Source organism: Panulirus ornatus, chromosome 52 (assembly GCF_036320965.1).
Source record: "Panulirus ornatus isolate Po-2019 chromosome 52, ASM3632096v1, whole genome shotgun sequence".
NCBI lineage: Eukaryota > Metazoa > Arthropoda > Malacostraca > Decapoda > Palinuridae > Panulirus > Panulirus ornatus.
In genome coordinates this window covers 3668408-3686304 of record NC_092275.1, presented here as the reverse complement: position 1 = coordinate 3686304, position 17897 = coordinate 3668408, and the positions used below count along the sequence as shown (strand labels likewise).

The window sequence follows — 17897 nt, the reverse complement described above, 5'->3', positions numbered from 1 at the left end:
AGTGGTAGAATGGGTGAAACATAATACCTTGAGGTGGTTTGGGCATGTGGAAAGAATGCAAGAATGGAAGTTAACAAAGAAAGTGTTTGATAGTACAATTAAAGGGGTTGATGGGAGAGGAAGAACACCTGTGACATTGGCAAATAGGGTGGAGGAATGCTGGAGGGAGAGCAATGGTGGAAGAATGTATGGAATGGTGTTTGCAAGGGAGGCATGTAAGGACAGGTATAAGTGGAGACTCTTTTGCCGTGGCCACCCTTTGATGGGAGTTCCTAGAGGGAACAGGTGTCAGAGATATAAAATGATAGATAGACAAGACTGGGAGTGACTGGAACCATGGAAGTGAAAGCATGTCATAGGGTAGGGGATGGGGTGAAGGCTCCGGGAGCACTGAAGATTGTGTGGAAAGAAAGAACATAATCTCATAGGGCAAAAATGGATATATTTGAAGTAATAGGAGTATGTATATGTGTGTGGAAAGGAAGAACGTAATCTCATAGGGCAAAAATGGATATATTTGAAATAATCGGAGTATGTATATACAATGTGTATGTGGGTGGGTTGGGCCATTCTTTGGTCTGTTTCCTTGTGCTACCACACTAACGCAGGAGACAGCGACAAAGCAAAATAAATAAAATCAATAAATAGGAGTCCCAACAATATTATATGGATGCAAGGCATGAACTATATATAGGGTTGTGCAGAGGAGGATGGATGTGTTGGAAATGAAATGTTTTGAGGACAATATGTGGTGTGAGGCAGTTTGATTGAGTAAGTAATGAAAGGGTAAGAGAGATGTGTGGTAATAAAAGAGTGTGGTTGAGAGAGAGCAAAAAGGGTGGTGCTAGAATGGTTTGAATGTATGGAGTGAGTGAGTGAGGAAAGGTTGACAAAGAGGATATATATGTCAGAATTGAAAGGAACAAGGAGAACAAGGAGACCAAATTGGAGATGGAAGGATGGATTGAAAAAGATTTTGATAGATTGGAGCCTGAACATGCAGGAGGGTAAAAGGCATGCACAGATTAAAGTCCTGTCAGTGGAGTTAACCAGGACATGTGAAACATCTGGGGTAAACCATGGAAAAGTCTGTGGGGCCTGGATGTGGATAGGGAGCATTAGTTTCAGTGTATTACACATGACAGCTCGAGAATGAATGTGAGTGGATATGGCCATTCTTCATCTGTTCCTGGTGCTACCCCACCAACTGGGAAACTGTGTTCAAGTATGAAAGAAGAAAATAGATGGTTTATTTACCTAGAGAGTTATACTTAGTAGAATAACAGTATGTCTTGGTTTACAATGTTATGTTTTATGGGTAACTTATGTTAAAGTGACTGAAAACACAAAAGAAAATGCTCATAAAAAGACTAAGATAGTGATACCACTTGACCTCAGGCTACTTTGCTTCCCACCAGCACTTGACCACCAGCCACCAATACAATCTACATCATGAATATTCAAGCCTTAATCTCAAAAACAATTAAGAAGAGGGGGAGTAGTGTAGAGACTGATTTTCCTAGTATTGCCCCACAAAGTATTACCTTAATGATGGCAGCATTAAGTAGTGGCAGGCCACTGCATGTGACCTCAACTGACACTAATTCCCAGAGGAATGAGCTTGGTAGCCCACCTCTTACAGATTACCTAACCTCAGTCCAACAGGGTAGAGCTAGGTCAAAGCATGTGACTTGCACCAATCAGCAGTGTCTCCTATTCCTTCTGGAAATAACTTCTAGACTGCCTTTGTGACCCAACCTCCTTGCCTTTTGTATACTCTGGCATCACCAAAGGAAATCAGACAAGCTGTCTACTTGGCATTTAGACACTAACTAGCATCTTGACATCTCCTCCCTTGACACAGACTCAGAGAGCCCTTGTGCTCACCACCAAGTGTCAGTAGCAGTCCTCCTGCTGCGCCTTTCCTACCACAATTCTACACCATCTTTATCACTATTCCCTGGCTACATCACTTTTCTCATTTCATGTGCATATTACTCCAATCAAGCACTATAATATCACCGTTATTCATGTTTCCATATTCCTCTCAATTCCTTTGAACCATAACACTTTGAACCATAACCATAATCCATTATAACACCTGCTAAAGAAACCTACCTTTATTACAGTGTACAGTCTGTAAGACTCATACCCATCTCACTTAGAAGGAACCTTCCCTTTCATTGTAGAGCAAAGTAGGTATATACTTTTTGCTGTATTTCTCCATTACAGGTGTCAAGGCATGATCCTTTATCTTAGAGGTCATGAAAGAAAGAAAACATATTTTCTGTTGAATAGTGAACTAAACTTTATCTGTCAGCACAAGCAAAATCATGTCCCAATCATAGTCATCTTGGATGAAAGGTAAGATGATAGGTTTAACAAAAATGTAAAGAAGGATGGTTTAAATCAAGCTGTTGAGCCTTTTAAAGATGGAAAGTTTATAATAAAAGAAAAAGACTAAAGATAGAAGAGAACTCCTTAGCTTCATTGAATGAGGAAAAAAGGCGTCATAATGGTCAGTCCTTGTGTGGCTCATCTCCACACTAAAGCTATGTGAAAAAAAAAAGCATCCAGACATGTGCTGCACATCCAGTTCTTGAGGGCAAGGACATAGAAAAACAGCTGACAAGAGCACTGGCCATAGTAACACCTTTGAACATAGAGAGGGAAGAGACTTTGCTGTGAACAGAAAGGGATGGTTGAAGAAGTGTTTGGAGGAGAGTTGATATAGCAGAATACTTCTGATTCCACTTAGGTGCAAAAGAGTTGGAGGAAGAGCCACCCTAGATACGCAAGTTGTGCTTCATACTTGGATAAAATTGGCTAATGTAGATATGGAACAGCTGCTCCAAAACAAAATACTTGCAGTACCCATACAACTTTCCCTACTTTTGGGAAGAAGGTTGCAATATTTATTATAGGAAATGTCAACTATAGAGCTATGGTATTGATTTTTCTGTAAAAACTAATTCAAGAACTAGGTAACTCAGTTAAAATAATGCTATTTCAAATTTAGGGATTTCATACACCATTATTTTTTCATGATTGTTTAAATCTGTTTTCTCTTCATTCAGCCACAGCTTCATCTCTTTTGTCTCTTTCAGACCACAAAGCATATTTATCTTTACAAAATGTGAGCCTAACACTGAAGGATGATGTACATGATATAGCCCTGGCATCTCTCTCTGGCTTTGTGATGAGTGCAGAGAATCGCTTTGGAGTGAAATACCAGAAATTATCAATAAAAGCAGAATCATTGAATATAGAAGCTGCAAATATGGAGCAAGAGTTGGTCTACGTTATGAAGCTGGTGGATGGTACTCCATCTGCAGGTAATACTATACTCAGTTTTTCTTCTAGAGCTTGTTTCATGCTGCCCAAATTACTTCTGTGCCGTGTTTATACTCTTATCATTGACTCATTTCTAATGATTAAAGATAAGTCCATCCTCAAGTACATTGAGGATTCTTGAACTGTTTTCATTCTGAAACACCTAAAAAGATTGATGATACTTGACTAAAGTCTTTGAAAAACTCAGGAAGCCCATGCATTCCTCTCTTGTTTATGTACTCCCCCCCCCAGTATTTGTCATTGGGATTAGAACTGATATTCCTTATCATTGTCACACCATGATATACATTATTTACATAACCAAAACTGTAATATACATAACCAAAACTGTAAGTGCCATTTTCAGAGAATATGTCATCAGAATGTGTCTTCCATATGTTGAATTTTGAGATCATCATATTTACCTTGCTAACCATTCCTTTCTTCCTAAGTGCCATAGGCCTTATGCCGCAGACTAAAGATTTTCTGTGATTTGATTTTTATATGCCTATGTTTCGTACAAAAAAATGGGTTGATTTGCTATTCCAAAAAGAGGATAACCATGCCAACTCAAGACATTATAAATACTAAACAGAAGACTGGGACTATGAATGAAGAACTCTCCTAAAATATCCAACAAATTGTTCATTGATGAAATATAAGAATGGAGAAATTTGCTCATAAAAATCAGAGAAATGTGTTATTTACAGAAGACAAAAATATGTCTCAATTAGAGCAAAGATTATGCAAGTTTCAGCAAAATGAAATTGGCTAGAAAAAATTAGACACTATAATTTCAAGAAGTTATTTATCCTCTTATCTGGCAAAAGAGCTAGAAATTTTGATAAAGAAGATAAGAAATATTGGCAACATTTCATACCAAAAATGATAACCCATATTTTGGTGTAGTAGGTGGCATCTACTCCAACTGCTGCTACTATTCTGTGGTAGTAACTGTAGGTAGAAGGCAAGTACTGACCAGGGAAGTAGTACTGCTTTTGTTTGAGGAAGGATAGTGGAGGGCACAGTGATCCAACACTGTGGCACTTGTAATGAACCCATTTTCAGGCCAAGATTGCTGTCTTCCTTTTCCCTTGCCTCATCCACATTTGGGTTGCTGGCATTCAGCCCCAACCCAACTCCCTCTTTCTCTCATACACAGTACTTAACAACACTTAACATATATACCTTGTGTTCTTTTTATATTTCTTCTTGCTTTCCATATTTCAAAATATGGAAGTACAACCACCCAACAATTCTCTGGCACTGATTCGGAGTAGTGACACCAGTTGAGATGGATGAAGAGGATCCCAGGGCCCATTTGACTGCCATCATTTGATAGGGTTCTGCCTCTGTTCCATAATATCTGGTCCTAGACCTGGTTCTTTTCTCTCCATTTTTGCAACATTGGTTGTCTAAATTCTAACTTTCCTTCTGTTGAACACCACTTATTTATGTTAATTCTAACTCTCCTTATGTTGAACACCACCCATTTATGGCCTTCACTCATGATTTTCTCTCCAAATTCAAACTGTCCAATGCCTCTTCTTCAGTGCACTATCAAATCTCCAACTAGAATCTCTGTCATTTTTTCTGCTCCAAAAGTGGGGTTCGTGCCCTTTGTAAGATACAGATACTTATTGCACATCTCATGGATCCAAATCTCTCTACTGTTTATCATCTTGCTTTTGCTTTTCTGTTTTGTTTACACCCTATTCCCCAATTCATTTACCCAAGATGATCTTGATGAAGTGAAGGCCTTTTCATTTTCCCTCCTTAATGATTTTGAACAATTGATTAGGGGAAAAAATTCCCAAACTTGATATCAGTTCTGAATGTCACTCTTTCTCTTGACTAATTGCAAGAAAGTAAGCAAGAAACATGATAGAAAAGATGTAAAGAAATACTTAAATGTGTGTATCCATAACCAAGATGAGAAGAGAGGAGAGATAGGTGGTGATATGTTTGAGTATATAAACCTTGATGTTCTATCTCTGAGTAACACAAAGTTCATGGTTAAAGAGGAAGAGTGGTTTGGAAATATTTTGGAGTCAAGTTGAGAGGACATGCTGTAGTTGTGGGAGTGTGCGATCGAGTGTAAGGAAGTAAATGCTAGATTGATGTGAATAAAAACAAAAGTGGATGGGAAGAGATGGGTGATTATTAGTGCTTATGCACCTGGCCATGGGAAGAAAGATCATAAAAGGCAAATGTTGTGAGAGCAGCTGAGTGAGTGTACCAGCAGTTTTGATGTGAGAGTCCAGGTATTAGTGAAAGGGTGATTTAAATGCAAAGGTGAGTAACGTGGCACTTGAGATTATGAGTAGGGGCCATGGGGTATTCAGTGTTGTGAATGGAAATGGTGAACAGCTCATGGAGTTGTGTGCTGAAAAAGGACCTTTGATTGGGAATACCTGGTGTACAAAGAGGGGCACGCACAAGTATATGTATTCGGGAATGAGAGATGGTTATTAAGCATCATTGTGTTATTTATTAGTTGACAGGCATGTAAGCGACTTTTGGATGTAAATGTGATGAGAGGGGCAGCTGGTGGGATGTCTGATCACCATCTTGTGTAGGTGCAGTTGGATATATGTAGATGCTTTCAGAAAAGAAGAAATAGTTTCATTGAAAAGAGACTGTTGAAGGTACGTGAGCTTGGAAAAGAGAGAGACTAAATGTAGAATGGCAAAAGGTGACAGTAAGTGAGCAAGGGGAATGGGTCAGGAATAGGAGGTATTTAGGGAAGCAGTGCTGGCATGTCTTGGAGATGCATGTGGAATGCGAAAAGTGGGCAGGTTAGAAAGGGTAGTGAATGGTAGAATGAAGAAGTAAGGTTGCGAGTGACAGAGAAAAATGAGGCATTTGGGTGTTAGGATTGCCAATGATTGGGGGATGTATAAAAGGAAGCAGTAGGAGGTCAACAGGAAAATGAAGAGGTTAAAAAATAGGGTAAATGAGAGTTGGGGTGAGTAAGATCAGTAAACTGACCTCAAAATGTTGAAATGAACATAATGTAGAAATAAACAGAAAATGAATGTGTTATTTTTTACTGAATGAATTAAGTCAGTGACCAACCAGTTCAAAACAAGGTATGAAGGAGTGATATTAATTCTTGATTATATAATCCTAGGAAGAACCAACAAACAAGTTCACGTTCAAGAATTGACTATAGAAAACAGATTTTTTTGTGGTAATTATGGTTGAGTGGCAGCTTAGAATTTGATAGGTATAGGATATTCAATGACAGTAATAATAAGGAAAATAATAGAGCAAAACAACAGTCAGCAGTAAAGAAGACTTTTTGGTTAGCTTTGAATTTTTTAAGAAATAGAGAAAGAAATTTGATGGCATGGATAGAAATGACTGAAGATGAGGTTGCAGGTGTTGGTAATACAATCATTAATAGTTTGGGAGTTATCAGTTAAGAAAGTGAAATAAACCGGTAGAATCTTATGAATATGCTAGCAAACTGATAATTGAGGAGATAAGCAAATTAAAACAAACAGTTTTGGGGTATTGATTTGGCTTCAAAATGCAGTTAGACAGATAAATCAGAAAACATACATTACAACAAAAATGAGAGAGAGAGAGAGAGAGAGAGAGAGAGAGAGAGAGAGAGAGAGAGAGAGAGAGAGAGAGAGAGAGAGAGAGAGGGGGGAGTCCTTGTGGAGTGCTTTTTTGTAAAAGCACTGCAAAACTCTTTTCATAGCATATATAGGAGATATGAAGTGTGGTATTTAGTGGACAGAGATATGATAACAGAAACAAAGTGTGTAGACTGTAAGCATGGAAAACATGACTGCAAGTTAGAGGAAATATATAATGAAGACCATGGATATTTTAGGCACTGTAATACATGCCCACAGCAGATAAAGACAAATCAGTTTACAATTTAGGCAAGGAAAGAGGATATGAAAATCCAGATGATAACAACAGTATGATGGAGAATTGGAAAGTTTTGATATCCCAGAGAGTGAATCAAATGAACATGAAAAAATGCAGTGGAACTGAAGTTGACTGAGGGGAAAGACACCATAAAACTTCAAATGAAAAAGATGATAATGTGAGGAATTAATTATGTCAAAGTATGACAGGGAGTAAAAAGAAAATTGAGTGATACCAATAAACAGGATGGGAGACAATGATGAATACAGGCTTTTTTTTTCCTATGTTGGATTCTCAACTCACAGATAGAAGTCCAGTTGCTCAACTCACAGATAGAGGTCCAATTCAAGACTGGGCTTTAATTGAAATATAGAGAAGTTAATGAAAGGGAAAAAGAAGAGACATTTCAAAATGGGCCAGGTCATAGTTATTGGGAAGGAAATGAGAGGATAGAGCTCAAAGCTTTGAAGTTTAAGGATTTTATTTATTTATTTATCTATTATACTTTGTTACTGTCTCCTGTGTTAGCGAGGTAGCGCAAGGAAACAGATGAAAGAATGGCCCAACCCTCCCCCATACACATGTATATATATATACACTTCCACACCCACACATATACATACCTATACACCTCAATGTATACATATATGTACACACACACAGACATATACATATATACACATGTACATAATTCATACTGTCTGCCCTTATTCATTCCAGTTGCCACCAGTAAGACACTCAGTCTCTAGCTGTCATGTATAATGCACCGAAACCACAGCTCCCTTTCGACACCCAGGCCCCACAAAACTTTCTATGGTTTACCCCAGACACTTCACATGCCCTGGTTCAATCCATTGACAGCACGTCGACCCCGGTATACCACATCGTTCCAATTCACTCTATTCCATGCACGCCTTTCACCCTCCTGCATGTTTAGGCCCCAATCACTCAAAATCTTTTTCACTCCATCTTTCCACCTCCAATTTGGTCTCCCACTTCTCGTTCCCTCCACCTCTAACACATATATCCTCTTGGTCAATCTTTCCTCACTCATTCTCTCCATATGACCAAGCCATTTCAAAACACCCTCTTCTGCTCTCTCAACCACACTCTTTTTATTACCACACACTTCTCTTACCCTTTCATTACTTACTCGATCAAACCACCCCACACCACATATTGTCCTCAAACATTTCACTTCCAGGGCATCCACCCTCCTCCGCACAACTCTATCTATAGCCCATGCCTCGCAACTATATAACATTGTTGGAACCCCTATTCCTTCAAACATACCCATTTTTGCTTTCCAAGATAACGTTCTCGACTTCCACACATTCTTCAACGCTCCCAGAACTTTCAACCCTCCTCCACCCTGTGATTCACTTCTGCTTCCATGGTTCCATCCGTTGCCAAATCCACTCCCAGATATCTAAAACGCTTCACTTCCTCCATTCAAACTCAGCTCCCAATTGACTTGTCCCTCAACCCTACTGTACCTAATATCCTTCTCTTATTCACATTTACTCTCAGCTTTCTTGTTTCACACACTTTACCAAACTCAGTAATCAGCTTTGCCAGTTTCTCACCCGAATCAGCCACCAGCGCTGTATCATCAGCGAACAACAACTGACTCACTTCCCAAGCTCTCTCATCCACTTACCCCTCTTTCCAAGACTCGTTTAAGGAAAGAAACAATTATCCAGACAGTCCACCCTTGAGTTGCCAACATTCCCACAGTGATCATGTGGCACACAGCAGTTTGCTGAGTATTGCTTGGTCTAGCTGATGTTGGAGACACACAAGCTGCCTGCTTGTGCAGCAAAAAAAAAAAAAAAATGAAGAAAGGTAAGTGATGCCAATAAATAGGATGGAAGACAATGATAAATCCGACCCTTTATTTGTTTTGTTGGAGGCTCCAGTCACAGAAAGAAGTCCACTTCAAGGCTGGGCCTTAACTGAAATATAGAGAAGTTTTCATTAATGAAGGCAAAATGAAGAGGGAAGGGAAAGTATTTACAAATTTTGGAGGAAGTGAACACCTGTTATATTAAAATTTGTCAAGTTATAGTTATTGGGATAGACATAGAAGGGCAAAGAGTTTCAGAGTTTTGAAATGTAGAGAATAATCCCCCAAAATGAGTATGAGAGCAATTCTTATTGGAATTTCTTATGCAAGAGGATGTTATCATTAGGGAGAATATGAATGTGCACACCCAGATATTCATCACAGAATTATGGCAAATATCACGTATACATGTATTACGTTATATATTATACTTGATCGCAGTTTCCTGCGTCACTGAGGTAGCACCAGGAAGCAAAAAATGGCCCATCCAATCATATATACATAAACACACATCCCTAAACACCCCATCCATAAACAAATTTAACAACCATGGGGACATCACACCCCTGTCACAAACCGACATTCATTGGGAACCAATCATTCTCCTCACTTCCTACTTGGTCACATGCCTTACATCCTTGGTAAAAACTTTTCACTGCTTCTGACAACTTACCTCCCACACCATATACTCTTAAAAACCTTCCACGAAGCATCTCTATCAAAACTATGATGTATATATGCCTTCTACAGATCCATAATGCTATATACAAATCCATCTGTTTTTCTAAGTATTTTTCACATACATTCTTCAAAGCAAACACTTGCTCCACATATCCTTTACCACTTCTGAAACCACACTGTTCTTCCTCAATGTGATGCTCTATACATGCATTGATCTTCTCAATCAATACTTTCCCATATGATTTCCCAGAAATACTCAACAAACTTATACCTCTGTAGTTTGAACATTCACCTTTATCCCCCTCACTTTTCTAAATTGGCACTATGCATGCATTCGCCAATTCTCAGCCACTTCATAATGATCCATGCATACGTTGAATATCCATACCAACAAATCGACAGCACAGTCATCCCCTTTTTTTATAAATTCTATGGCAATACCATCCAAACTCACCGCCTTGCCGGATTTCATCTCCCGCAGGGATTTCACTACCTCTTCTCTCTTATCCATACCATTCTCCCTGACCCTCTCACTTCGCACACCACCCCGACTAAGACATTCAACAAACCTTCATTGCTGTACCCCATGTCAGAGAGGTAGCCCCAGGAAACAGACGAAGAATGGCCTATCCACTCATATACACTATGTTTGGAGCATTTATTGATCTGGAGAAGGCATATGATAGAGTTGATAGAGGTGCTTTGTGGAAGGTTTTAAGAGTTATGGTGTGGGAGGTAAGTTGCTAGAAGCAGTGAAAAGTTTTTACCATAGATGTAAGGCATGTGTATGACTAGGAAGAGAGGAGCATGTGTATGAGTAGGAAGAGAGGAAAGTGATTGGTTCCCAGTGAATGTCAGTTTGCAGCAGGCGTGCGTGATGTCTCCATGGTTGTTTGATTTGTTTATGGATGGGGTTGTTAGGGAGGTAAATGCAAGAGTTTTGGAGAGAGGGGCAAGTATGCAGTCTATTGTGGATTAGAGGGCTTGGGAAGTGAGTCAATTGTTCTTTGCTGATGATTCATCGCTGTTGGCTGATTTGGGTGAGAAACTGCAGAAGCTGGTGACTGAATTTGGATACAGCACTGGTGGCTGATTCAGTTGAGACACTGCAGAGGTTGATGACTGAGTTTGGTAAGATGTGTGAAAGAAGAAAGCTGAGAGTAAATGTGAATAAGAGCAAGGTTATAAGGTTCAGTAGGGTTGAGGGGTAAGTTAATTGGGAAGTAAGTTTGAATGGAGAAAAATTGGAGGAAGTGAAGTGTTTTAGATATCTGGAAGTGGATTTAGCAGCGGATAGAGCAATGGAAGTGGAAGTAAGTCACAAGTTGGAGGAGGGGGTGAAGGTTCTGGTAGCGTTGAAGAATGTGTGGAAGGGGAGAACGTTATATCGTTGATCAAAAATGTGTATGTTTGAAGGAATAGTGGTTCCAACAATGTTATATGGTTGCGAGGCATGGACTATAGATAGGGTTGTGCGGAGGAGGGTGGATATGTTGGAAATGAAATGTTTGAGGAAAATATGTGGAGTGAGGTGATTTGATTGAGTAAGTAATGAAAGGGTAAGAGAGGTGTGTGGTCATAAAAAGAGTGTGGTTGAGAGAGCAGAAGAGGGTGTATTTAAAGGGTTTGGACACATGGAGAGAATGAGTGAGGAAAGATTGACAAAGGGGATATATGTGTCAGAGGTGGAGGGTACAAAGAGAAGTGGGAGACCAAATTGGAGGTGGAAGGATTGAGTAAAAATGACATAGGAGGGTGAAAGGCATGCAAGAAATTGAGTGAATTGGAACGATGTGGTATACTGGAGTCGGTGTACTGTCAATGGATTGAACCAGGTCATGTGAAGCATTTGAGGTAAACCATGAAAAGGTCTGTGGGACCTGGATGTAGAAAGGAAGCTATGGTTTTAGTGCATTACACATTCCAGCTAGAGACTGAATGTGAATGAATACAGCTCTTTTTGTCTTTTCCTGGCACTACCTCACTACGGAGTTGGTGCTATTTCACGTGTGGAGGGGTGGCGACAGGAATGGGTCGAGGCAGCAAGTAGGAATATGTACAAGTGTATATACGTATATGTCTTTGTATGTATATGTATGTATACATATATGTATTTATATGTGAGGATATGGATGCTTATGTATATTTGGGTGTATGGGCCGTTCTTCATTTGTTTCCTTGCGCTACCTCGCTGATGCGGGAAATAGCGATTAAGTACGATAAAAGAAGTATAAAATAATATATATATATATTTATACGTTGTGGGAGTATGCGATAGATTGTAAGAAAGCAAACTCTAGAATGATATGGGTAAAACTGAAATTGGATGGAGAGAGGTGGGTGATTACTGTTGCCTATGCACATGGGCATCAGAAGAAAGATCATGAGAGGCACGTGTTTTGGGAGCAGCTGAGTGAGTGTGTTAGCAGTTTTGATGCACGAGACTGGGTTATAGTGATGGGGGATTTGAATGAAAAGGTGAGTAATGTGGCAGTTGAGGGAATACTTGGTGTACATGGGGTTTTCAGTGTTGTAAATGGAAATGGTGAAGAGCTTTTGGATTTGTGTGCTGAAAAAGGACTAGTGATTGGGAATACCTAGTTGAAAAAGAGAGATATACATAAATATACATATGTAAGTAGGAGAGATAGCCAGAGAGCGTTATTGGATTACATGTTAATTGATAGGTGCGTGAAAGAGAGACTTTGTGATGCTGATGTGCTGAGAGGTGCAGCTGGAGGGATGTCTGATCATTATCTTGTGGAGGCGAAGGTGAAGATTTGTATAGAAGAGAGAATGTTGGGGTGAAGAGAGTGGTAAGAGTAAGTGAGCTTGGGAAGGAGACTTGTGTGAGGAAATACCAGGAGAGACTGAGTGCAGAAAGGAAAACGGTGAGAGCAAAGGACATAAAATGAGTTGGGGAGGAATGATATGTATTTAGGGAAGCAGTGACAACTTGTGCTAAAGACGTTTGTGGCATGGGAGTTTGGCAGATTAGAAAGGGCAGTGAGTGGTGGGATGAAGTAAGATTATTAGTGAAAGAGAAGAGAGAGGCATTTGGACAATTTTTGCCAGGAAATGGTGCAAATGACTGATAGATGTATAAAAGAAAGAGGCAGGAGGTCAAGAGAAAGGTGCAGGAAGTGAAGAAAAGGGCAAATGAGCGATGGGGTAAGAGAGTATCATTAAATTTTAGGGAGAATAAAAAGATGTTTTGGAAGGAGGTAGATAAAGTGCATAAAACACAAGAACAAATGGGAACATCGGCGAAGGGGGTTAATGGGAAGGTAATAACAAGCAGTGGTGATGTGAGGAGGAGATGGAGTGAGTATTTTGAAGGTTTGTTGAATATGTTAGATGATAAAGTGGCAGATTTAGGGTGTTTTGGTCGAAGTGGTGTGCAAAGTTAAAGGATTAGGGAGAATAGGTTGGCATAAACAGAGAAGAGGTAGTGAAAGCTTTACAGAAGATGAAAGCCAGCAAGGTGGCTGGTTTGGATGGTTTGCAGTGAAATTTATTAAAAAAGGGGGTGACTGTGTTGTTGACTGGTTGGTGAGGATATTTAATGTATGTATGGCTCATGGTGAAGTGCCTGAGGATTGGCGGAATTCATGCATAATGTCATTGTACAAAGGCAAATGGGATAAAGGTGAGTTTTCAAATTACAGAGGTATAAGTTTGTTGAGTATTCCTGGGAAATTATATGAGAGGGTATTGATTGAGAGGGTGAAGGCATTTACAGAGCATCAGATTGGGGAAGAGGAGTGTGGTTTCAGAAGTGTTAGAGGATGTGTGGATCAGGTGTTTGCTTTGAAGAATGTATGTGAGAAATACTTAGAAAAGCAAATGGATTTGTTGATAGAGATGCTCTGTGGAAAGTATCAAGAGTATATGGTGTGGGAGGCAAGTTGCTGGAAGTAGTGAAAAGCTTTTATCGAGGATGTAAGGGATATGTACAAGTAGGAAAAGAGGAAAGTGATTCATTCTCAGTGAATGTCGGTTTGCAGCAGGGGTGCATGATGTCTCAATGATTAATTTTTGATAGATGGGGTTGTTAGGGAGGTGAATGCAAGAGTTTTAGAGAGAGGAGCAAGTATGCAGTCAGTTGTGGATAAGAGGGCTTGGGAAGTGAGTCAGTTTTTGTTCGCTTATGATACAGCGCTGGTGGTTGATTAGCATTAGGAACTACAGAAGCTGGTGACTGAGTTTGGTAAAGTGTGTGAAAGAAGAGAGCTGAGAGTAAATGTGAATAAGAGCAAAGTTATTAGGTACAGTACGGTCGAGGGACAAGTCAATTGGGAGGTAAGCTTGAATGGAGAAAAACTGGAGGAAGTGAAGTGTTTTAGATATCTGGAGTGGATTTAGCAGTGGATGGAACCATGGAAGCAGAAGTCAGTCACAGGGTAGTGGAGGGGGTGACAGTTCTGGGAGCGTTAAAGATTGTGTAGAAGGCGAGAACATTATCTCTGAAAGCAAAAATGGGTATGTTTGAAGGAATAATGGTTCCAACAATGTTATATGGCTGCGAGGCATGGGCTATAGATAGGATTGTGTGAAGGAAGGTGGATGTGCGGGAAATGAGATGTTTGAGGACAATATGTGATGTGAAGTGGTTTAATCGAATAAGTAATGAAAGGGTAAGAGACATGTGTGGTAATAAAAAGAGCGTGGTTGATAGAGCAGAAGAGGGTTTATTGAAATAGTTTGGTCACTTGGAGAGATTGAGTGAGGTAAGATTGACACAGAAGGACACATATGTCAGAGATGGAGGGAATGAGGATAAGTGGGAGACCAAATTGGAGGTGGAAGGATGGAGTGAAAAACATTTTGAGCAATCAAGGCCTGAATATGCAGGAAAGTTAAAGTCATGCAAGGAATAGAGTGAATTGGAATGATGTTGTGTAGTGGGGTCAATGTGCTGTCAGTGGATGGAACCAGGGCATCTGAAGCGTGTGGAGTAAACCATGGAATGTTTTGTGGGGTCTAGATGAGGAAAGGGAGCTATGGTTTCGGTGCATTATACGTGACAGCTAGAGACTGAGTGTGAACGAATGTGGACTTTGTTGTCTTTTCGTAGTGCTACCTCTCGTGCAAGCAGGGGGAAGGGGTTCTCATTTTATGTGTGGCAGGGTGGCGACGTGAATGAATAAAGGCAGCAAGTATGACTAATGTACATGTGTATATATGTATATGTCTGTATGTATATATTTGTATTCTTATGAGTTCACGGGGAAAATGGCGTCCTAGCTCCGTCTCTTTGATGTATATCAATTGACTTATATTTCTCTCATGTGTCTCCCATGATGATGTGATTATTAAACGAAAGTGCACTTGAGAACTTATTGTGTTTCATTTTCCCCATGGACTCATAGGAATATCTTGATCATGTACAAAATTATGATCCTTTCCAATATATATGTATATGTTGAAATGTATTGGTATGTATACGTGCATGTGTGGAGGTGTATGTTTATACACGAGTATGTAGGTGGGTTGGGCCATTTTTTCGTCTGTTTCCTTGCGCTACCTTGCTGACGTGGAAGACAGTGACAAAGTATAGTAAAATAAATAATGAAAATATATTATTTATTTATTTTTTTATTTTGCTTTGTCGCTGTCTCACGCGTTAGCGAGGTAGCGTAAGGAAACAGAAGAAAGAATGGCCCAACCCACACACATACACCTGTATATACCTACACGTCCACACACGCAAATATACATACCTGTACATCTCAACTTATACATATATATACACACACAGACATATACATATATGCACGTACATAATTCATACTGTCTCCCCATATTCATTCCCATCACCACCCCACAACACATGAAATAACAACCCCCTCCCCCCAAATGTGCGCAAGGTAGCGCAAGGAAAAGACAACAAAGGCCACATTCGTTCACACTCAGTCTTTAGTTGTCATGTAAGAATGCACCGAAACCACAGCTCCCTTTCCACATCCAGGCCCCACAGAACTTTCCATTGCTTACCCTAGACGCTTCACATGCCCTGGTTCAATCCATTAACAGCACATTGACCCCGGTATACCACATCGTTCCAATTCACTCTATTCCTTGCACACCTTTCACCCTCCTGCATGTTCAGGCCCCGATCACTCAAAATCTTTTTCACTCCATCTTTCCACCTCCAATTTGGTCTCCCACTTCTCCGCGTTCCCTCCACCTCTGACACAAATATCCTCCTAGTCAATCTTTCCTCTCATTCTCTCCATGTGCCCAAACCATTTCAAAACACCCTCTTCTGCTCTCTCAACCACACTCTTTTTATTACCACACATCTCTCTTACCGTATTATTACTTACTCAATCAAACCATCTCACACCACATATTATCCTCAAACATCTCATTTCCAGCACATCCGCCCTCCTCCGCACAACTCTATATATAGCCCATGCCTCGCAACCATATAACATTGTTGGAACCACTATTCCTTCAAAAGTACCCATTTTTGCTTTCCCAGATAATGTTCTCGACTTCCACACATTCTTCAAGGCTCCCAGAACTTTTGCCCCCTCCCCTACCCTATGACTCACTTCCGCTTCCATGGTTCCATGCACTGCCAAATCCACTCCCAGATATCTAAAACACTTCACTTCCTCCAGTTTTTCTCCATTCAAACTTACCTCCCAATCGACTTGTCCCTCAACCCTACTGTACCAAATAACCTTGCTCTTATTCACATTTACTCTCAGCTTTCTTCTTTCACACAATTTACCAAACTCAGTCACCAGCTTCAGCAGTTTCTCACACGAATCAGCCACTAGTGCTGTATCATCAGCGAACAACAATTGACTCACTTCCCAAGCTCTCTCATCCACAACAGACAGCTTACTTGCCCCTCTTTCCAAAACTCTTGCATTCACCTCCCTAACAACACCATCCATAAACAAATTAAACAACCATGGAGACATCACACACTCCTGCCGCAAACCAACATTCACTGAGAACCAATCACTTACCTCTCTTCCTACACGTACACATGCCTTACATCCTCAATAAAAACTTTTCACTGCTTCTAACACCATGCCTCCCACATCATATATTCTTAATACCTTCCACAGAGCATCTCTTGCATATGCCTTCTCCAGATCCATAAATGCTACATACAAATCCATTTGCTTTTCTAAGTATTTCTCACATACATTCTTCAAAGCAAACACCTGATCCACACATCCTCTATCACTTCTGAAACCACACTGCTCTTCCCCAATATGATGCTCTGTACATGCCTTCACCCTCTCAATCAATACCCTCCCATATAATTTCCCATGAATACTCAACAAACTTATACCTCTGTAATTTGACCACTCACTTTTATCCCCTTTGCCTTTATACAATGGCACTATGCACTCATTCTGCCAATCCTCAGGCACCTCACTATGAGACATACATACATTAGATAACCTTACCAACCAGTCAACAATACAGTCACCCCTTTTTTGATAAATTCTACTGCAATATCATCCAAACTCGCTGCCTTGCCGCCTTTCATCTTCCGCAAAGCTTTTACTACCTCTTCTCTGTTTACCAAATCATTTTCTCTTACTCTCTCACTTTGAACACCACCTTGACCAAAACACCCTATATCTCCCACTGTATCATCAAACACTTTCAACAAACCTTCAAAATACTTGCTCCATCCTTCTCACATCACCATTACTTGTTATCACCTCCCCATTAGCCCCCTTCACTGAAGTTCCCATTTGCTCCCTTGTCTTACGCACTTTGTTTACCTCCTTTCAAAACATCTTTTTATTCTCCCTAAAATTTAATGATACTCTCTCACCCCAACTCTCATTTGCCCTCTTTTTCACCTCTTGCACCTTTCTCTTGGCCTCCTGCCTCTTTCTTTTATACACTCCCACTCATTTGCATTATTTCCCTGCAAAAATCATCCAAATGCCTCTCTCTTCTCTTTCACTAATAATCTTACTTCTTCTTCCCACCACTCACTACACTTTCTAATCTGCCCACCTCACACGCTTCTCATGCCACAAGCATCTTTTGCGCAAGCCATCACTGCTTCCCTAAATACATCCCATTCCTCCCCCACTCCCCTTACATCCTTAGTTCTCACCTTTTTCCATTCTGTACTCAGTCTCTCCTGGTACTTCCTCACACA

General features: G+C 40.2%; 1 protein-coding gene across 1 annotated transcript in view; it reads left to right on the top strand.

The window, feature by feature from the left end:
• The window catches only part of LOC139764960 (intermembrane lipid transfer protein VPS13A-like), a 1504808-nt gene that overhangs the window by 312120 nt on the left and 1174791 nt on the right, over positions 1-17897 (top strand). Inside the window, 1 exon segment of the mRNA XM_071692018.1 lies at positions 3108-3335. Within this exon segment, the coding sequence (XP_071548119.1) occupies positions 3108-3335 (228 nt within the window).